This window comes from Saccostrea cucullata, unplaced genomic scaffold, assembly GCF_032062105.1.
Source record: "Saccostrea cucullata isolate Sc308-1 unplaced genomic scaffold, CSIRO_AGI_Scuc_v1 ctg612, whole genome shotgun sequence".
In the NCBI taxonomy this organism is placed as follows: domain Eukaryota; kingdom Metazoa; phylum Mollusca; class Bivalvia; order Ostreida; family Ostreidae; genus Saccostrea; species Saccostrea cuccullata.
The window spans coordinates 62,582-85,676 of record NW_026925190.1 but is presented as its reverse complement, the minus strand read 5'-3'; the positions used below and the strand labels follow the sequence as shown (position 1 = coordinate 85,676).

Here is a 23,095-nt window from a genome sequence, read left to right as displayed (position 1 = left end):
CCTACTGACCGCTCAGATCCGACACGTTACAGTAGTACGTTGCAATTGAGTGTCAATCTTAAAACTTAATTCACTGCTTTAGTGTAACTGGGCTAGATACGATATGTAATGTGTATAATGTGTTACATACACTTTCTTAACGTCAAAATGAAATAAAGGCGCTAAGAATGTTTTATTTTTAAAATTTAATTGATGCTATCATACCTATCTATTAGATCAGTCCAAAGAAAAGGCGCGAATATTTACTCGTGGCGTTTGGCGCGAAATTATGAATGCTTTTTATAATTATTAGACAGGTGAACTGTTGCAAAAGTACCGTGGTATACACAAGTATATTTAGAGCAGTATTCCCAATAGCTTAATGGTTAGCGCGTTGGGGATATAAAAGTAACAAAAAAAAGCGCATTCACGTTGGCGACATGGTTTCAATCCTCCTTGTGACCAAAATTTTGAATCTCTTTTCAGCTCGATTTTGCGTGGGTTTCTTTTCCTAAAACGGACGGAAGACCTCTCGTTGCTTGCAACGAGATCGTATCTAGTTATTATTATTATTCCTGGGAAAATTTTGTCCTCAAGTGATCTTGTAAACTACACATCTGACTAAGGTAAAATGTTTTTAGGGTCAGTAGACATGTTATGTAGATTTGCCGAACAAAGGTCATTTTGCGCGCACGTGCTTGCAAGAGCGCGCACGTGCAACACGAGAAATGCCCAATATAATTGATATAGACGTAACTTTTTCAATTTTTGTTGAAATGCGTTGAAACTTATAATATAAGGATATATTAGTAGCATAGACAATATGACATGGTCAAAATAGCAAGATCTCACGCGCATGCACGTGCGCTTCGCTCTGATTGGCTGAAATTAAAGTCTCAATATCTTTCCTGTTTTTTGACGAAATTCTTTGAAATTTTGAAGATAGCCATGCATTAGGATATCCTACAACATGATATATAGCAATTATCTTGGAAGCACGTGCATGCACGTGCGCTGCAATCTGATTGGCTTAAACTTTAACTAGCTATAACTCCCTTGGTTTTCAACCAAACAGGATGAGATTTGGAACATAGATAGATATAATTAACTTCTACAAGAAGATATGGACACCATGCACATGCATACACGTGCGTGTATGTGCGCTGCAATCTGATTGGCTGAAACTTTAAACAGCTATAACTTCCTTGGTTTTCAACCAAACGGGGTGGGATTTAGAACATAGATAGATGTAATTGACCTCTACAAGAAAGTATAATCACCATGCTCGTGTATGCACGTGCGTGCACGTGAAATATGTAAAATCAAAAATACACTTGAATGAGCGTATTTTTTTAAAAACTTTTGGATTAAATACTTTAATATTTAGTATAAATAATACATGTATATAGATTGTGTAGACAAGATGATATGGTCATTACGCATATGCATTCACATGCGCACGCGTGCAATGCTAAAATTTGAATGAATTGTCTTCTTTAATGAAGCTTACAGGGAATACGGCACCAAAAGGGAGTTGGGGAGCGTTTGGGGAACATCTGTAACGGTCCCCGTTACAATTAGCACTAGTTTATCATTGAAAGTAGGCAATTATACTAAAAACATGCACTGATCCTGATTTTATCAGTTTTGGTATTTGTGTATTCATTTTTTTTTTGCTCATAGACAATCTCTTGTATCTTTTTTCTTTATATCCATACTCCTTCTACTCATAATGAACATTATTAGAGGGAGGCAAGTCATGTTTGAAGGGGATTGGTTTGCTCAGTAATATACGATATGTTGAGTATTGTATAGCATTGGTCAGTTCATTAAGAAGTTTGTTTTACAAATGTTTTTTTTTTTTAAACTTATTCATATTTTGCATATTCATTGGGTTTCCACTTATTTATATTCTGCACCTATATATATATACATATGTTTTAGTGTATTATCTATTTGTTATTTATGGCAGTAAGCCTTATATACAATATTCATTAAGGAGAAATTTAACTCCTTTTAAAGTTTAAAATATTGTAAATTATTTTTGCCCTATTCACTTGCAAAAAATTTGTCCCATTTTAAATTTTCCAGACATGTAATTTTTAAAAGAGAAATAACACTGCTTTAAATAGTTGCCTGGTTTTGAATTTGCCATATTTAAAATTTGCTCACTGATCATGGCAGAGAAGGGGGGGGGGGGTAAATGGGGTAAAAATGTGTTACTCCAAAAATTGTTTCGAAGTTCTCCTCAATGAAGGAAAAAGAGATATTTGAATTAATCTAAATTTCATTCTGATACTTGTCAATTATATCTGTCATGCAGGTCATGGTATGTTGAGGTAATAAGCTATTTTATTATTCTTTTGATTAGAGTGTGACATTTCTAAAGCTAACAACTTAAAAATGATTTATGACTTTAATGTCACCTTGGCTTTTGAAATGATCTTAAGAAAATTCATATTACTGAATTGATATAGATTAAAATAATTAAAGAGCAGAGTTTTTAAGTGCATTAATTTGATAGCCAGAGTTCTGTGATGTTTTTGGAGTGTTACATTTTCTGATTCTGTATATTATTTAATTTGCTCCATTTTTTGTATCAGTATTCATGTAGATGCTCAGTATTTGGACGAAATATTGATTTTTTTATTTTAATTTTTTTGTTATTTCTTAGAAAAAAAAGAAAGAAATTAAAGTGATTCTTTATACAAATTGTTTTGAGTCATATTTTTTGCACATTAGATGAACTCTGGCTATCAATTATGTGAATGCACTATCCAATTAACTTTCAAAATTAACTTAAAAAATTGATTGACTCATTATTAAAGGATTGACCTGCATACATGTAATTAGTGATAGCCAGAGGGTCTTCTGTGTATGTTCAAGATGTGGGAGAGAGAAGATGCAAGGAAAAAATACTACATGTACTGTCTGAGTACTGATCTCGGATAACGCTGTATTACAGTCTTAAAAGAATGATCAGTAAAGCATAAATTGAAGCAGCTGGGATAATCTCTACAAAAATCCTACCAACTATTATCAGAGTAGGACATTGTTTAAAAAAAAACGGGAAAGAAAGTAGAGAATTTTAAAACGTCCATAAAGTATAGAAATAGTGAAGTCATGTCATTTTCCCTTGTTTTGGTTTTAATTACAAAGCAGGATACAAAAATCTAGACCCCTGGCTTAAGTACTGGAATCAAGGTCATGATAGTTATATTAGAAAACTGATCAGTTGTGACACAAAATAACTTACCCAGTGCATTGTATGGGGAACTCTGCTATATGGTATAATATGGGAAATGTTTCTGACATAAAGGTCATGAAGTAGAAGGTCATGTACTAGTCTAAAGGTTTAAATAAGGAACATGTAGGTTTAGAAGAATCTAATATGCCAATGGAGTGAATTAAGTTGTAAGCAAATACTACTGGTCAGCTTGTAAGACATTGACATAGATCAGCCAACACCGTTCAGATTTTTTAAGGAAATGTAAGCAGTAAAAACATTTTTATTGAGTGGACTGAAGTGCATACATGAATTTCTTGCTTAAACATGCTTTCTCAAGGTGAGAGAGATAGAGTTAATTTAAAATTGATCTTCAGGATGCATGAAACATGCCTGTGAAGTACCTAAATTAAAAAAGTCCAAAAAAAAATTTAAACAAAGATTGTATAGAATGTATGCACATTAATGAACATGGCCATTTTGATAGGATGACAATGAAGACATTCAGATTAATTGACGTAGATATGGAATCTTCCATAAGGATGTATTCACTATGACAAAAGAATTGACCTATAGGAGAGAACAATTTCCCGGAAAAAGTGACATTGAAAAATTAATCTATTTTTGTTATTTTCTACCGTATATATGTCTAAGGTTTCAAATTTTTATTTCATACCTAATATTTATTATTTACAAATTTACAATAAACCTCTAAAGATGGCCAAAAAACCATTTTGTCCATTAAAGCGTTGATTTTTGCATGTATTTTGGCCTAGAAGTCCTTCAGGGCAGGCCTGCCCCTAAATAAAACTGTGATATTTTGATAGGTTGGTGTGTAAAAATAATTTAATATATGATTTTTTTAGGGGCACCTCTGCCCTAGGGTCGAAATTCACAAAAAACCTACAAAAAATTAGGAAACCTGATTTTGATAATCTGCTTTAAATTTATGCCAAGTTAATTTACAGTCAGACTAGCTCATTTTATATATGTGCTGACTACACTATCGATACTTCCTTTTTAAAGTCGGGGGTTCGAATCCACCTAGAACCACCTGGAACCACACTTTTAAAGTTTTAATTTTTCGCCTTTTCAAAGACTATTTTAATTTTTTTTATAGACTTGTATATTTCCTTTCAATTATCTATCCTTTATGCATGCCCATTCTTGTTATAAGAAACACTAAAGAGAGATCAGATGGTAACAATCCAATGTACAGTTGTCAGTCAGGCGGAACAATATAAGCACATTTTCTCCGTGGACAAGAATAGCTCACTTTGTGTTACTCGATACAGGTATTCTTGGCAGCATTGAGCTGCGATGAATTTCAATTGTATATATTCCTTAGAATTTAATGACATTGACTTTGGCTACATATATCAGTAACTGTTTTCCTTGGATTTCATTTAGGCCTATATAATTTGCACACATTAATGGTATGTTTTATCATATCCATGTATAAATAGCCTAGACATAAAGAATATAGTTTCAGAGACAGTAGACATTACCATTATGCACAATGAGATAGAAGTAAAGAAAGATATCAATTATTACATTTGTAGAAATCAATAAAAAGGGTTCCTCCTATCTCTACTCACTGAAATAAAGATTTAGGGAAAACAAATTGTTATATGTATTCAGCCTAATGTCATTAATCAGAACGGAAATCGACAAGCTTTTTGTAGAGAATAAAACCAAGCTTGATCCTATAGATCAGATCCCTATTTATAATGAAGTGATCCTTTATAGTTGGGTGTGATATTTTATCCAACAAGTTGGATAAAAGTCATATCCAATGACAATTAAAGCATGAGAGATTTTTTTTTTCATGTTTAAATACTTCACCAATGTTTTACTTGGTTTTTAAAATATGAATTTATTTTACTTCAGCACGAAATGCAAAAACAATTATGATCATGTCACAACTTCACTAATTTAACTATTGGATATCAAAATGATATCCAAGGAGTCATATATCCAGGGGATAGAGGGGTAAAAAAAGGATAAATAAATGTAGAATGAATGCATAATGCGTGTAATGGAGCAATTTTGTTCATGGATAAATAACCATATATTGATAATATGCTTGTCATATCACAAAATATGGAAAGTATGACAAAATTTTTAGTTCACCTGAGCTGAAGGCTCAAGTGATCTTTTCTGCTAACATTTTGTCCATCAGTATGTGTCCGCCCATCTGTTAACTTTTCACATTTTTGACTTCTCAAGAACCACAGGGCCAAATTAATGTGCAGCAGCCATACTGGGCTGAGCTGGTTTCCCCTGTATGTACAAGAAAAGACAGCAGAACGGAACAATGCCAACACATCGTAGACACTGGTTTATACCTAGCTTAATGGGGTTCAAGAAGGTCTTGACTGGTTGTCTGATGGCAAAGGTATTTGGCAGAAAAGCAAAAATAATGATGACAAACTGAAAAAGCAGGAGCTAGACTGCATACTTTTAGTTGCTGTTCAACTTTGCAAGCAGTTACTTTTATGGTGGAGATTGGAAAATTATCTATTAAAAAAATTCTTCAGTCTTTTGGTCTTGAAAATGATTGAAAAACTTCACAGTTGTCTTGGACAACCTTTGCAGTATCTGCTTTGGAAAGTCAGAAATAGAGCACTGAAATGTAATGATGTTAGTCTCTCTAGGTGAAAAGTCAGCCCTGTAAACTGAGTACATGTACTGAATAACTTTTGAAGAAGTAAATCATCATGGTAGCCTTCTTCATGGTTATGTTTGGGAAGTTGTCTTGTCCGTTTCTTCTTGCGTCACTCCTGTAAACTGGATTTTTCCATGTGTTTTTTCTGACATTAGATATAATGTTTGTCCTCTATAGAGAGAAGGTTGTTTTCCAGTGTTTGCAGAGGATCTCTCACGTTCTTTGTTGTGTGGAATTGCTCGAGGGAATGAGCAGAGAAAGTCATGTAAGGTGTGCCGAAATGGAGCAATTATAACATAATATAAGAAAAAGTTAACAGAAAAATTGATGCACTGTAGCGTGTTGGTGATGTAGGATACCATTGCGTACCGAAATCCTCTGTCGTTACTAACAAGGGAGATAAATTTGGTAATTTCTGATGGCGCCACTAGGATACAAAAAAAAGATGATGATCATAACCAGCTGGGTGATGTTAATGTGGCGATGAGATGATAAACTGGAAGTATCGTAACGACTGTGGAGCATGTGGAGCTGTTGACTCTGCTGGAGAGCACATATCAGCTGAATGTTACAGAAAAGTAAAGTCGACAGAGGAATGAAATTCCCGAAAATGGCCCAAAGTAGTTTAAGAGTGTACTGAAAAGAGGCCTTCATAAATAGGCTGCTTGGCTGTACGGTTGTGTATCCCTCTTCCATGCATTCTTCAGTAGTGAAATGCCACATTGACACCAGGTTAAATGCAATAGAGATTACAGCTACTACAAATATACCTGTACTAACGTTTCTGATGGAGATAAATTGTCTGGAGCGGAATGGATGACAGATGGCAAGGTATCTCATCAGTGCAGTAAGAACTGTTAACATGGTACTGCTGAAAATGAACATGCTGACGATGGCTGAGTTATACATGTGGTAGTACAACAGGAACTGGCTCTTATGGTAGATGGTCTGTGTTGGGGTTTGAAATCCAACAGGAATGGTTGTTATACAGAACATCAGGTCAGACACAGCTAGTGACACCAAACAAATTGTCGTACAATATTCAACCTTGTCCAACATACCTGTATTCTTCTTCTTCGTAAAGATAATGACGTTGAGAATGTTTCCCAGAATTCCAAATGAGCACACCGTAGGAATGATGATGTTGTAACAGTAGTAGTTCATAGTCTGTAAGATCTCTCTCTGTTCTTCTGACACGATGGACACAAAGGAACTGTTTAGTTCTCCCACTGGTTCTCCCATCTCTAACACCGAGCAGTTTAAATCGGCAGAGAAGGAGATCTCGTTGGTCATATCTGATCCAAAGAGTGAAGTCACCAGATGCAAATAAACCTTGATTTAGTTTAAATTTTTCTTGTTAGTTGGAATCAATTTGTTGACTTGCAGTCTTTAACTTCTGGTTCTGCAGTTTAATCCAAAGATAGAATCTTAATTCCTCTTGGATTTGTTCCCTTAATGGTGATCCAGCATATATGAAGCATATAAATGCTTTAGCTGTCTGTCAATTAAAGTCTGTGGTCAGATTTTGCCTACTCTCTATCTAGGAGACTTTTCTCAATTTTCTTTTAAGACACTGCTATGGAATTTTATTAGCAGGAAATACAAAAGAGATGAAAACTTATTTTTGTTTCATTATAGGATCCTCTTTTAGTCAATTTCCTAATGGAAGCTTAGAACATTGCTCTTGAGTCCTCAATGCCAATCTGAAATACAAAGGAAGGACTGTGCTTATATGCTGTAAATTATATTTATAAACTTAAAATAAAATTGTCACCTAGTGAAAAGTCATTCAACAACATGGATGTATTTGTAAAAGAAATGATCCAAATGGTGGATTAAAACAGTTGCTGTTTTCACAACCTTAATAAATTCATTCGTATTGATAAATTAGATACAAATTTGTCTGTGAACGACATCTAGCTGTCTTAAAATAATCATTCAGGGCACTTCGAAAGATGATTATATAATTGAGGAGAATTTATTTTAAAATGGATTAGCCATTCAAAGTTTAAGGTGTGTATTTAAGAGTTTAATAACCATTAAAACATAAGTACGTACATTTACCCCACCTCTGTCCATTTTTCCGTGAAATCCTGGCTTACGATTGGTTGAAGTCTGTCACCTGAAGGCGGTGGATTACTTATCTATACCCGGTCAGTTGTAAATCTATACCCGGTCGATGTATTACGTCACAAACAAAAACGTGACATCATAATAAGCACAGTTTAATCGCGATGAAGCATTTAGCAGAGAAACCATTTATACACTACAGATAAAACGTAAATGTTACATCGATGGGGTAAATTCGTTACATAGTCTTTTAGTGACAGGGTATGGGATGATACCTGGTTAGTAATTTCATACCTGACTCGGCTCCGCCTCGCCAGGTATGAATTTTACTAACCAGGTATCATCCCATACCCTGTCACTAAAAGACTATGTAACTAATAATACTAGCCAGGAAGATTTGCTGCGGTATACGTTCTTGCAAATGACATTTACCTTTATGTCATTGAAGGTCAATGAACCTAGCTAGTGCTTTTAATTTTGTCAGTTTGGATATGACATATGTTGAGCAGTTGTTTGGAGGAAATATGTTAACTTATATATGATTTACTTCCTTATGGTCTTATAGTCTTGATAGAGCAATGATCCCTAGCTTCTTTCCATACCTTCAGAACAATACCTAAATACTTTACTTATACATGTAGCAGAAACTTGATTCAAAGAGCCGTATCATGTATCAGTTGACAGGTACAAATCATTAGATCAAATGAGATGCCAAAAAGTCTAGTTTGTTCCGATGATTTGCCATCATCAATGAGATGTTCTTTGACTCATCTTGGAGCAGTCATGTACAGAATCAAAGTGCTGGGTATTGTGACTGAAAAATTGTATCCCCATATGTTGCAATATTAAATGTATTGCAATACATCACAATATAAAATTCATAATCTGTCATTTTACTTTTCAATACCCCATTAAATGAAAACACAAACACAAATATCATGTATCATCAAGTTGCTGAGTTTTTTGTGGCAAAAGAATTTTTAAGATTAAGATCATGTTGGTAAAAAAAAAATACTTTGAAGAATATCTATATAGGTCAAGGTCTGTTTTGGGTACACTCGATGCTTTTTGGACAGAGCTATGCCCCTTGGACTTCAAAAAATTTCAATTATTTTTGGGAGGGGGCATATTGTGTTTAACAAACATCACTTTTTTTGTAAGCCAATGCCAATCCCTTGAAAGGATATGTAAAATTTTAATTACATAAAGGGATGAAACAGGGTTTTATTTTTGCCTAATTCAGATATTTTGCTCCATTTATTTATTTTTAAATTAGGATAATAGTTTGAGTAAATATTAACTTTAACTTGATGATGGCAAAGTTCAATGTAATTGAAAGGTCAAGTACAAAACCCTAGGGACATATATTTTATAATTATATGAGAATGATTAATTGAACAAGTATTTAAAAATTAATTAAATTATTATACAGTTTCACGTTATTTTACGATGATTTTATGTCATGAAAATTCATGCAGTTATGCACGCGTGCACTACGTCAAATTAAATATTCCGTCTCTGTCATACGATCTTTTTATACATTTTTATACAGGAATATATGTCATGTTATACACCAAATGAAAGAGAAAGAGTAACTCTACAAAGAATCAATAAAAAACTGAAAATGTCAAAATTCTTCATTAAGGGAGGTTTTTGCTTGGCATGTCACATTTTAAAATCTGAAGCAAAGCAAGCAGATTAACAATTTTCTAAAAAAAATAATTTCTGAGAATAAGGGAGGGAGTTAAACTTAAATTTCTTCTTTTGAAGTTGGTCTTTTGAACTTGAACATTATCACCAATTAAGTTACATATTAAGTATTATTTATCAACAGGAGGACTATCCAGAAACTATTGATGAGGAATCACATACTGTCAATCAAAACAGTTCCCAGAATGCATCTGAGAACAACAAGAGCAGACGACAAAGGAAAGAGTCGGAGAAAAGGGAGGAAGTCCAGAGGAATCAACAGCCAACTGTTAGTACGTCTAGTCGTAATGTTCCAGCCGCCATGAGAAGCTCCTTCATATTTGGGGTAGGCCAAAAAAAAATAAATCTTTCTAAATAGCTGCAGTAAATAGACAAAAACAAGAACAGTTTTGATATTCCTTGTGTGATTATTGGAATTTTTGTTCGCAGCAAATTGCTCCAGATGCTGACATGTATGAAACGACCAAAGAACAGGAAAGACAACAATGGCTGAAGGACCTTGGTATGTTTTCTTATGTCCTTTTCAAAACTAGGTTCAGACTGCTCATTGAAACCTGGTGGAATAAATTTTTTTTTTTTTTGAAGTGATATCATACAGCAAAAAATATTTTTAAAAATTCTTTCTTTTTATTACAAGCAGTGAACATGACAATGCATCTTGAGTCCTTAAGGAAATAATTCTTTGATGAAGATGATTTATCATTCCAATTTTTGTTTGGCACTTTGGAATATTTCCCATTTTACAGAAAACAAACATTCTTTAGTATTTTCAGAGTTCCATTTAAATATGTAAGGAAAAATTAAGAATGTATGCCTCTCACGATCTCTTTAAATTAATATTTTATAAAACAACTGAAAATTTTAATTTTGCAAATAAAGAGAGGCAAAGAGAAGAAAAGCGAGAACAGCAGATCCAAGATTATGAGGGTACACACCAAGGGAAGAATACCTGGGCAGATAAATTTTCTAACGATTACCGCCCTGCACGGCTTCCAGAGCAGCTGCCAGAGACTGTCAGACGTGAAGATGTCGACGCTGCTGCAGACACGAATCGTATCAGCAGTGCTCCTGTTAATGTGTCGCAGACGATCAATGACAGCGAAGACAAGTAAGAAAAACTCTATACCGGAACTTTACAAAACAAATTCTAGATATCTTTGTTGTGAAGTAAAATAATTTTCTCCTGCTTTTTTAATGCATATATAATTATTCTGATGTAGAGTATTCCCATTTTCTGAAAGTTCAGTCTTACCATTGTGAAGCCAAAGATTGCATTAATGTTAAAATTGGCACTCCTATAAGACATTACAATGAGAGTTATTAAAGTTATCATTCTGAATTAAGACACTTTATAATCAAATTGATAGTTATTTTAAATATACATCCATGTACAAATTCTGTTGTAGATCATACATTAGAGGTCAAAATGTCTATATGGATCCGGTAACAAAGAAAGAGCTAGAAGATTCCAGACAGAGACAGCTAGAGCATCAGGTAACTATTGTACCTACACTTGTAAGGCTGAATGTCTGTCAAATCTTAAATTTTATTCTATTTTTAGCAATTTTTTGTTTGTTTGTTTCTTATGTCTGTTTTCTATTCAATTTATGTACACCTTTGTTGTTTATGAAGATTATCAATTAAACCAACTGCTCAATCAAATCATAAAATCAAAATTATACTAACAGTTCTTCATTATTAGGTCACCTGAGTAAACTCAGGTGACCTATTGCTATCCGTATTTTTTGGCACAAAGCATCTATGGGTGAAGGGGAACAAAAATTGTGAATGTCATGGTCCCTGCCCCCCTGGGGCCTGAGGGGTGGGGCCAAAACCACTTAAATTAGTGCAATCTTTAAAAATCTTCTTCTTTACTCCTGGACATCAAGCAGTCAAACTGTTTGCATGATTGTAATCAGTATTGAGTCCTCTACCAAAATTGTGAAATTCATGGCCCTAGGGTTAGGGGTGCTAGTGCTAGGGTGGGGCTAAATATACTGTATAGAAAATGCATTACTACTTTGGAGATCTTCTTCTCTGCTCCTGGGCATTAAATAAGCTAACCAAGTACATAATTATGTTGGATAAGATTGCCTTTTCAAATATTGTGAATTTCATGGCCCCAGGGTCAGGGGTTCTGGTGTTAGGGCTGGGCTCTATAGATTATATAGTGAAAATGCATAAATTCTTTAAAAATCTTCTCCTCTGTGCTTTGATATATAACCAAAGAACAATGTACATACTACATAGTTATAATAAGGAAGGATGTTTCTTCCCAATTTGTGAATTTCATGCCCCTGGGTCAGGGGTTCTGGTGTAAGGGCGGGGCTCTATTGGTTATATAGTGAAAATGCATTAGTTCTTTGAAAATCTTCTCTGGTCCTGGATAATAATCAAAGAAACAAAGTGCATAGTTATGCTGACCGAGAATGCCTCTTCTAAAATTGTGATTTTCATAGCCCATGGGTGAGGGGTTCTGGTGTTAGGGCGGGGCTCTTTAATTGTTTATGTAGTGAAAATATATTAATTCTTTAAAAAATCTTCTTCTCTTCTCCTGGGTATGAAATAAACTAACCAAGTACATGGTAAAATTGAATAAATCTGCTTCTTTCAAAATTGTTAATTTCATGGCCCCAGGGTCAGGGGTTCTGGTGTTAGGGGCTGGGGGCTCTGTTGATTATATAGTGAAAATGCATAATTCTTGAAAATTCTTCTCCTATGCTCCTGGGTATAAAACCAATAAACTATGTACATAGTAATGATGAGGAAGGATGGTTCTTCCCAATTTTGTGATTTTTTTTACCCTTGGGTCAGGGGTTCTGGTGTTAGGGTGGGGCTCTGTAATGATTATATTGTGAAAACACATGAATTCTTTGGAAAGTTTTCCTTTTCTCCTTGGTATAATGCCAATGATCTAAGTATATATTTATGATGAAGAAATGTGCCTCTTCCAAAATGGTTAATTTCAGGGCCCCTATGTTAGGGGTACTGCAGAACATGGGGGGGGGGTATATAGCCTGAAAATAAAGTAATACTTTGAAATCTGCTATTTGATATTAATCACCCATTTCTGATGACATGAAATTTATAAAATTTCCAAAATTTTGAAATATGTGGCAATGGAAATGCATTTTCTCTCTATTTCTCTGATCTGCCTTGGGTATTAAGTAACAAAAATAAACATGCTAAGTGTATAGTAATGATAAACAATGGTGCCTCTTTCAAAATTATGCATTTCAAGCTAGGCTTATGGTTTAAAATAGTCAAACCAAATTCAGTTGTTGGAAAGTTTTACATGTTACTCATGTGACCTATAAGGCCCGTGGGCCTCTTGTTTTTGATAATGGCTTGAATAGCAAACAAAGGGAAGGAACTCTAGTGACAGATAACAATATTTTATTTGATTCAGAGGGCTGTGATGGAACAAGTGCAGGAGAAGCAGCGACAGAAACAACTGGAGCGTGAACGAAAGATGGCGGAAGATGCAGAGGAGGAGAGAAAACTTCAGGCAGAGCGTGACCGCCTACAGCGACAGTTTGAAATGGAACAAAACAAGCTGAAGATGAGAGAGGTCTGTAAAGTTTGTTACCTGCTTGCTGTTAAAGTTTGAAGATGCTATGAATTGTACATGCTATGAATAGTTTGAGGAGATGCATAGTAATTTTTACCAAAAAATTATAAGTAAAGTGATATTAAGAACAAAATATATTATAACGTGAGTAAGTATAGTATAAAGTTGAATCGCAAAAAGTGATTTAAGTACAGAGTAAATAGAAAAGATGAAATCCCACTGGGAGACAGAAAACCTTAATGAACTAAGTTTGAAGACATTTTACCTTGCTAGGAAATTTATATTTTTGCATGACTAACTTTATTGTAACCATTATGGACTTTATTCTGGAGCAGGTTAAGAGACAAGAAGAGGTGGAGCGTCTGAAGGCGGCCATGGATGAGGCTCACGAGAAAGCCATGAGAGAGAAGTACTCCAGGAAGATGCAGCACCTAGAACAGGGCGGCCATGACACCTCCCATCTCAAGGCTAATCTAGCAGGTAATTAGTCACACCACTTCTCTTGTAGTTTATTCATTACAAAGGAGAGACATTTTGAAGTCTGGTTTTCAGAAGTGTGTTTTAGAGATTAGTATTTTTCTGTTTTCACCAGCTTTAATAATTTAAGTTTTTCTAAAACATTTCACATGCCAGCAATAAAAAATGATTCTCAAATAGGTATTGACCTACATATACCATATTGTTAAATGATGTATGATACATGAATTAATTGATGTTCATTCTAGCTGTACTTGGTGAAGATTTGACAGAGAGAGGTAGATTTAATATGGTCTGCATGACTAGTGTATATCTGCATGATATTTACTAGTTTTGAAATTTTGTAGTTACATAGTATCATATAAATATATATAATACATGCAGTCAAGTATATATACATGTATTTATATGTATAGCTGAATTGGGAATTTCAACAAATGAATGGTATTGATTCAGTTTTATGGGTGATCATTAGGAAATTATAACCATTTATGTACAAAAAGTAGGGCTGAAACAATTCATCGAAATATCGATATCGTTCAATATAATTCCTCAATTCAATATTCGATTCACTACCTCAATTTTCAATTCAATACATTTTTTATAATCAGGTTAGATTACCCCTTGAAATGACTGGCTTTGTCCGCCTCATTTTGACAGTTTGACACTCATGAGAGAGAATATTGAGACAGAGAAAGTTTTAGAGCAGGCTGCCACTGCTAGAATTTGCACAGACGATGTGCTATTTTAATCGTCAGAAGCACAAGAAGAGTTTTCTTTTTGTATCGTCACCTTTTATATATCTTTTGGAATCTGAATACATGTTTTCTTCAACCTTATGATCTGTTTCTTTTTTAAAACGTATCGTATCAAAAAAATTGAATTGTGACACAAGTATTGCAAAACGTATCGTATCATGGAGGGCGTGTATCGTTTCAGCCCTAATAAGAAGGAAGTATTGCATGCTTTAAACAGAATTCCAAAGTACATGTACTAATGTTATGCACATCAGTGCATGATTGCATGCACTGGTCATTAGTATTAGGTTTAGCTTAGATGTTTTTAAAATATGTATTATCTGTTACTGAAAAAAATGTACATACTAATCTATTTCACATAACATGTATCAATTAATGTTGTATCTATTTTATATATGAGGAATTTTATAGTCTGAAATATCTGATGTTTCCCTAGTTTTTATTACAACATTGGTATTTTATGTGCTAGGAAAACATCAGAACTGGCGCCATTATGAAAACTGGGAATTTGCCACCAATGATTAATAAAGAAAATTTAGATCATTAATTGCCAATAAAAAGTGATTTACAGTATATAAAGGGCAATCAAGGGTCAGATTTAAACCAATGAAAGTGTGACATACATTCTGTTCAAAGGGAAAATAATATTAGAGATTACACATAATACATATACATGTTGGAGATTTGCATTGTTCTTGATAATGTTTGAACTGTGCATGAGAAATGCTTGAGTTTGCTGTAAATTTTAAGATTCATAGTTAAATATAATTTTCTCGTTATTTAGTTACTTACAATAATCAAGTGATTTGAAGACTAGCAATGTCAAACATTCAAAAATGAGATTTCAAGTAAGACAATATTGGAAAGATGTAATAAGTTAAGTAAATTTGAAAAATAGAGCAGAACTCATTGCTCTATGGAAAGGAAGAAAGACCATTGAAGTATGACTGCACAAAGAGGCACAAAATGAAAGTTTGGGATTAAAATCTCAAGTTTGTTAAACCTGAATTTATCATTATAAATTATATAAGTTTAGTATCTTGTATGAATGTGTTCTGTTATAGATGCACCTACAAATCGTCAGGGCTATGAGACTTTGCGGAATGCCCAGCCTTTAGGTATAATCTGCATGGTTTGTTCTTCACTGTCTGACTGAGCGCACTATCTGTTAACTTACACTGCATGCAAAGCAGTTAAAGTCATTGCTAAATCGCTGCCTTCCTGCTCCCCAACACCTCAGCTCCCCCAAGAAATTTTAATGACTCAATTATGGTTTTTCGTCAAGGATTTCTTTTTTTACAGCTGTTACAGTAGTTTGTTAATAAAAATATCTGCATTTCACAGCATGTACATTGTAATGGGTAAATTTTCATGAACATTATCACAAGTAGTCATTTACGATTATTGGCCATGTTCTCATTTGAATGGTTGGATTTACACAATGTGATTCTTTTGTACAGTTCCAGAGCTGCCAACCCTTACGATTTTGGAGTAAGGCTTACGAAATTAGCATCTAAAATACCCCTATGATTTCTCTCTATATTCTTCTGATTTTTGTTTTTCTCCATCAAAGTTTTATAATACTGGAATTTTCATAGCTGGCCGTCCACAGTTTCTACTATGATAATTAAATATTTATAATCCTTATAACGCTTGCTTGTATTGTTGTTTCAGTTTTAGAAGGCTGATTGTATTCATGTCAATGTTTTAAAGTAAACAAAATGGAAACATTCCTCAAATTGCTCCGATTGCATGTCCATTTACAAAACATCTCCAGCAGCTACAATGTAGGGGTCTAGGCAGTACCCGGACCCCGCCTTCCTATTTTTCATTTAAGAATGTTGGCAGCTCTGCAGTTCTCTCAGTTGCACTGTTTTTGAAGCTTTCCTTTGATTTGTTGATGACCTGCATATTAATCAAACACATTCAGTCTAAAGTTTAAAAAAATGAATGACTTTATAAGTCATTTCTCAAATTATGTTTTATTATTTAGTTGATACAGCAAAACTCGGTTATAACGAAGTTGCTGGGACCTTTGAAATTACTTCGCTTTATCCGTAATTCGTTTTAACTGTATAAGAAATTCATTAAATTTACATAGCTGGGGATCCAAAATGAATTCGCTATATCCGTGAATTTGCAATATCCGTGTTCGTACTAAACGAGTTTTACTGTAATCACAGGCACTTTATATATAATTTTAATTTCTTATCAATCAAACAGAAAAGATTATGCAGAAAATAATCTTATTTCATCATTTTGTTTATTTGATTGATGAAGAAAAAATAAAGCATTATACAGTGCCTGTGCATGAAAAGGTACATGATTGATATTTATGAATAATCTGACATTCCTTTACTTTCAGCAAAAATAACCCCAAGAGGAGACCCAAACCACATTGTTCCCAGTCAAGTTCCTGGTCTGGATCTGGAGTTATCTCCCCGTGCTATAGGTCCACCAACAGCCCAGTACACACAGAAGGACTCGTACCACGAACCTCATTACATCGAAAACCGAGTCTTAACCCCCAATAAATACAGACAACACGGCCACACATCCGAGTTTGGCACTCAGACTGGTATGAATGCTCAATATCAGATGGACACTGATAGAGATGGTGTGTATAGAGCTTTTTATTTGCATGTTGTTTACAAATGGAGCACCCTTTGCTCCCATTCCTATCCCAAAAATTTATGATTCCTACTTCTACTCTCTGTTTTATTTCTGGTATAATCATTAAATTCTCCTTTAGTGTTTTCTTATTTTCTGTATCTTTATACTGAATTAATCTAAAGCTAATTGTATCTTAAATTGAGAAGTAATATTTCTTGTATCTTACACAGTTAAAATGAAAGATAAAAACAGACAACATGCAAATACTAATTGGTTTTCCACATTAGGTCATTATGCAATTTAAAGACAATAAAAGCAGCTTGCACTAATATCTACATGTAGCATCACATCAACACATTTGTTGTTGCTTCAATGTGTTTTGTGTGAATCTATTTTATCTTCATACACTTCATTGTCCATCCTGTGTAACTATTTGATTTTTGTATTATTATATTCAGCTAAAACGATTCTTTAGTTGAATTATTTAAGTACTCCTTTAATCTAGTGTACTTTTTAGCAGAGGGTTATAGCCAGAATTTTAATTTTGATATTATTAGCAAGGGTATTAAGATTGCTAAAATTAAATATGTTAAAAATTAATTGTGTTTTATTTGTTAAAGCTGGGTAGAAGCCAACTTTTTCCAATACCAACTTCTTTCAGTACCAATTTTTATACACCCCGCTTGAAAAGTGGGAGGGTATATAGTAATCGGTATGTCCGTCCGTCTGTACGTCTAGCTGTCCGTCCGTCCGTCTGTTACACTTTGGGGTACCCATCTCTTATCCGCAACTCCTCTTAAACCACTGAGTGAAATTTAATGAAACTTTCACAGAATCTTTATTACATATTGCCATTGTGCACCTCCTATTTTATTTTTTGATCCGACACATATTTTGGGTTTTCCGGCCACAGCAAAACATGGACTTCTTCCATTATAATCATATGAGAGGCGGGGGGTATCATTTAGTGAGCTCATTGCTCACAGTACCTCTAGTTTTAACCTACAATACTATATTTACCTTATATCACAAAAAGTTGATTATAATTTCAAATATAAAGAAAATTTTGAAAACAAAAATTTACATTTAATTTATGTTTTATCAAACTGCAACATTTCTAGAAAAGTGGATTTTTATAATGAGTATAATAGAACATTATTTTGAAAAATGTTTACACACAGTCATATGTATTTAAAACTGCATGAGTACTTGAGAATCCTGTGCAGTCAAAAATAATATCATCCATCATTTTCATTTAACTTTCACATGTATTTCCAATGAGTAGCATAGTTTATTTTTACTGTGTGAGCAGATTTTGAGTAATTGTGTGACTTTTTTTATTTTGTTTTTGTATGTCCATTGCTAGATTTTAATTATCTGTGTAATTGAGTTTAACCATTTCATGATTATGAGAATTAGAAAGACAAATAGGACACAAATATGAGACTAATAAAACTAATTGATATTGATGGACTGAAAATTGAAAAAGCCATATGATTTTATATTAAACAGAAGATAACGTAAAATAACATTGATTTGCATTTTTTTTATTTGTTCTGTAGAAGATACTCCTTTGGAGTCAAGAAGAGCCTTAGAGACCAAGAGAGAAGCCACTGATGTGGGCATTATGTACAAGTTAGTGAATGGAAAGAGAGTACGTGTGAAGAGCGCTCCCAAAGAGGAACTCCAGAAAAACCGAGAACAAAGAGAAATTCCCAGAAAGAAAGCCGCAGAGAAAAAGAAAGATAAAAAACTCTGGAATTACCAAAATAAAAATCTAAAGAAGCCAATCAAACAGTCAGAGAAAGATCCCTTATATCTGAAGAAAAAGGAGGAGAGTCGAGTAAGAAGGCAACAAAGGGAACAGCGACTTCTGGAGATGGTGGAGAAAAACAGGGATATTATCCCCACGGAAAGGCAGAACAGGACCCCGGGGCATTCACGGGAACACTCTCCCTTCTCAGAGGGGGGCCGCACTCCTAGGAGTACAGTGAAGGAATACAGTGCTTATAGTGTAAGAAGAGCTAGATCCCACTCTCCAGATAGGAGTGACTCCCGGACAGCCACTAGAACACTAGAAAGGACTGACTCCCCCCCAAACAGGAAGTCTCCCGTCAGTCATCATTCCATCTCACCTGTTCCCACTGGGAGACGGTCCCCACCTATTCCTGCTCTACGAAATAGGAACACAGATAGGAATTCTAATTATCTAGCAATAGACTATGATGCCTCAGGGATTGGGACTAGGGTGGTGAATAGTAAATATAACGATGGGGATCCACTGGAAATCCCTGTGGGAAACAGTGACTTTGTGCCATTTCTGAGGACTGTTGATATACTGGACCCCGCCAAGGCTTCCTCGCCAATGCCACTCTCAAGAGAGGCAACACAAGTGGCCAATGCCAGAAAAGCTTACATTAAGGGGATGAAGCCTGGTAACTATGGCAACAGGGTGGACACCTATCAGGATAGGATGAGGCTGCCCAATGAGAGGAGGCAAAAAGTAAGAAATATTGTGTAAACTTGAAAAATTGCATAGTCCTAAATTCACTTAAAGAAACCTGAATCCGTTTTGCGCAGTGATGATTGTTGGTAATTCTGGTTTAAATTGGACGCTTTTTGAATCGGAAAAACTTGCTTGAGTCAGTGCATATGGCTCATTTGAGCTAAAAATACAAAAATTGCCAAATTCAGATCCTTGCTGATTTTGGACTTTTTTCATACTTCTCAAGAACCACTGGGCTAATTTCAATCAAACTTGCCACAAAGTATCCTTGGGTAAAGGGAATTCAAGTTTATTCAAATGAAGGGCCAAGGGGAGATAATTATGAAATAGTGAAAAATTAATGTCATCTTTTAAAAATCTTCTTCTCAAGAACCACTGGGCCAGGAAAGATAAAACTCATATGGAATCATCCTCAGGTAGTGTAGATTCAAGTTTGTTCAAATCATGACCCCTGGGAGTAGGGTGGGGCCACAATGGGGTATCAAAGTTTAACATAGGAAAACATAGGGAAAATCTTTAAAAATCTTCTTCTCCAGAACCACTGGGCCATGAAAGATGAAACTCATGTGGAAGGATCCTCAGGTAGTGTAGATTCAAGTTTGTTCAAATCATGACCCCAGGGGGTAGGGTGGGGCCACAATGGGGGACCAAATTTCGACATAAGAATAATTAGGAAAAATCTTTAAATCTTCTCAAGATTCACTGGGTCATGAAAGATGAAACTCATGCAAAAGCATCTTCTGAAAGGAAAGATTCAATTTTGTTCAAATCATGACCCCAGGGGGTAGGGTGGGGCCACAATGGGTGATCAAGGTTTTACATAGGAATACATAGGAAAAATCATTAAATTTCTTCACAAAGCCATCATGATATTGATCATCAATTTAAAAGCATAAAAAAAGGTAACAGATTTGAAACTCAGGAGAATAGAGGAGCCATAAAGTGGACAAATGAATATAAAGGCTATATCAATAAAACAACAAAACCATAATGCATCACAAAAGCATTCTAAGGAAGTGTAAATTTAAGTTTGTTTAAATACCCCCCCCTCCCCAGAACCCATTTTTTAGTATGTACACTGTACCGGTATATTTAAACTTTTTAATACTGAACTAATTTTTGCTTTTACCTAGCCAGTTGCTCAGGTGAGCGATCTGGCCCCTGGGCCTCTTGTTTTCATACATGAACCTGGGGGATAGGATGACACTCACTAGCACAGTCAACTGGAAATTAAGGTTTCACATAGTAATACATAGGAAATATCTTAAAAAATTTACTTTGCAAGCCACTTGATTGGTGGAGAAAACAAAGAAACTTACGTGAAACCTTCATTACATAGTACAATTATTTTATTTACTATTTGTACTTGTTAGATTACTTTATCTGTACCGCTTTCAGGACCCCATCCTGAACCCATCACTAGTCACAGATCACCCGACACAGAGACAGGATGCCATCTTACAGCAGCTGTCTACCATGAGAGAGGTCAGTTCCTACAATAAAACTGTTTTATTAAAGTTAGAGAACAATTCTGTAAAAATCTGCACTTAAAGTTGTCATCAGGTCTTATGTCATTCCATATTGCTGTGATTTTTTTTTACCTGCATATTATATAGAATTTTCAGTTATAGTACTAGTAGTTGCTTTGGCTGAGAGTGTTGATTTAAATGTGTATGACAGAATTCTTTTCAAACAATTTTATCATTGGCATTAAACAACTGAGAATTTTTTTTTTCAGAATCTTATGCAGAGACAGCGTGAATTAGAGACGTTCTCTCCCACTGATTTAGAATAGTGCTACTTCAACTCTGATGTTTTATAGAAAAGTTCGAATTTTAAATGAAAGAGATTCCATTGTTACGTAGTATCTTTGTCTCCACATGGAGATAATGTATCCATAGAAGATATGGTCATGTGAAGCTGTGCTTTGTAAATAATCAGCAAGATCTGTTTGCATGACATGAAGATTTGTGATTGCTCTTGCCAGCTAGCTACATTGTATCACAGTACAATTAATTTTTCAGCATATTTTTAAGTAATCGATATTTTGTGCCAAATTTAAGATATTATACATGTATATGAGAGTATAGTGCCACTTCCTTTTAAAAATATCACAACAGAATTTTCATTAAATTTATTATGATTTTGTATGATCAATTTTTATTGTCTTGGTTGAGAATTATATCTAGTTGATTCTAGATAAAATATTTTATTGTAATGAGAATTCACACATATTTTTCCAAATATGAAAATATTGTATCGTAAGATCTCAACTGTTTAATACCCACGAATGGGGAAATTACAAAGATACACATAAATGTATGGTAAAAAGTGCCCAGTGTTTCGTAACTAAGAAAGCTTAAACATATAGGACATTCCTTTAGGGCCTTACATATAATTATTAGTTGTAGGTTTATGATAGTATAAGTAAGAGTTTCTGAATGTTGTTTCCAGCAACACAATTCCAGCATATAAAACGGAGTGTAACAAATTTCTATGTTGCTATTTTTTCGCATATTTTTCTGTCCAGTTTTAGCAAATAATTGGAATAATAACATAGATATGAAATCTGGTCTTGTTACCCAAATTTGGTGCTTGAACAGCATTTCTCATTTCAGAGTGATTTGATAGGAAGTACACATTTTATGCATCAAAGTAATTACCGTAGTATGGAATTGAACATTAAATGTACTGAAATGGCTCTTTCTATGTAATGACCTACAGCATTTTTATTTTGTAACAAAAGGCCTTCTTTAGAAGAGCAAAGACTTATTATAATCTTAGATTTTGATGTATGACATAGTAAAGAGGAAGTAATATATGTATAATACGAATTGTTTAGTTGTTATTTATTCACAAAGTTCTGACAGATTTAAATGAAATTCTGTTTATTTCTGATATGTGGAATTTTGTCAGAATCTTTTATAGCAAACTAAAAATAAATATTTATTGAAGTTATTTTAATTTTCTTTTATTCAATTAATCAATATGAAAAGGGGCAAAAATGGAGGACAGTAATTTAACAGGAGACGATAGAAAAAATGTCAGCTCAGCTTTGACAAAGGATGGCCAAAAATGTCAATCTACCGGTATAGTTTTTAGAATATACATGTACGAGTAGTTTCTGAGGCACTGCCTCATTGATTAATTTCATTAACATTGAAAAAGGGAAGTATTTTTTCTATTAAATCAATGAAAAAGATTTAATGTCAATCTACCGGTATAGTTTATAGAATATACATGTACGAGTAGTTTCTGAGGCACTGCCTCATTGATTAATTTCATTGACATTGAAAAAGGGAAGTATTTTTTCTATTAAATCAATGAAAAAGAGTTATGCCCCTTTATGAAAATGATACTGAATGAATTATTTTCTAAAAATGTTTTGAATTTCATTATTTAAAGTTGAGTATGAAAAAACAATAATTTGTAATTGTATATCAAAGAAATCACAACACCGAAATTAACTCTACCGATTTCATTTTTAATCTTTGGGAGTTTTCGTTAAATTCACGGT

The 23,095-nt window shown here is 34.2% G+C and overlaps 1 protein-coding gene across 8 annotated transcripts in view; it reads left to right on the top strand.

Moving 5' to 3' along the window:
- LOC134268293 (trichohyalin-like) overlaps nucleotides 1–22,526 on the top strand; it is a 39,633-nt gene extending 17,107 nt beyond the window's left edge. For 3 of the 8 annotated variants that reach the window (XM_062750527.1, XM_062750532.1, XM_062750534.1), the window contains 12 exons: nucleotides 9,778–9,978; nucleotides 10,083–10,155; nucleotides 10,533–10,761; nucleotides 11,060–11,147; nucleotides 13,063–13,224; nucleotides 13,560–13,704; nucleotides 13,950–13,979; nucleotides 15,524–15,577; nucleotides 16,825–17,076; nucleotides 18,635–19,575; nucleotides 20,977–21,063; nucleotides 21,317–22,526. In XM_062750527.1, coding sequence (XP_062606511.1) covers nucleotides 9,778–9,978; nucleotides 10,083–10,155; nucleotides 10,533–10,761; nucleotides 11,060–11,147; nucleotides 13,063–13,224; nucleotides 13,560–13,704; nucleotides 13,950–13,979; nucleotides 15,524–15,577; nucleotides 16,825–17,076; nucleotides 18,635–19,575; nucleotides 20,977–21,063; nucleotides 21,317–21,373 — 2,319 coding nt within the window. In that variant the 3' untranslated portion in view covers nucleotides 21,374–22,526. The remainder of the gene's footprint in view (nucleotides 1–9,777; nucleotides 9,979–10,082; nucleotides 10,156–10,532; nucleotides 10,762–11,059; nucleotides 11,148–13,062; nucleotides 13,225–13,559; nucleotides 13,705–13,949; nucleotides 13,980–15,523; nucleotides 15,578–16,824; nucleotides 17,077–18,634; nucleotides 19,576–20,976; nucleotides 21,064–21,316) is intronic. The other 5 variants (XM_062750535.1, XM_062750533.1, XM_062750530.1 and 2 more) reach the window with 4 other exon arrangements.
- The last annotated feature ends 569 nt before the right edge of the window (nucleotides 22,527–23,095 follow it).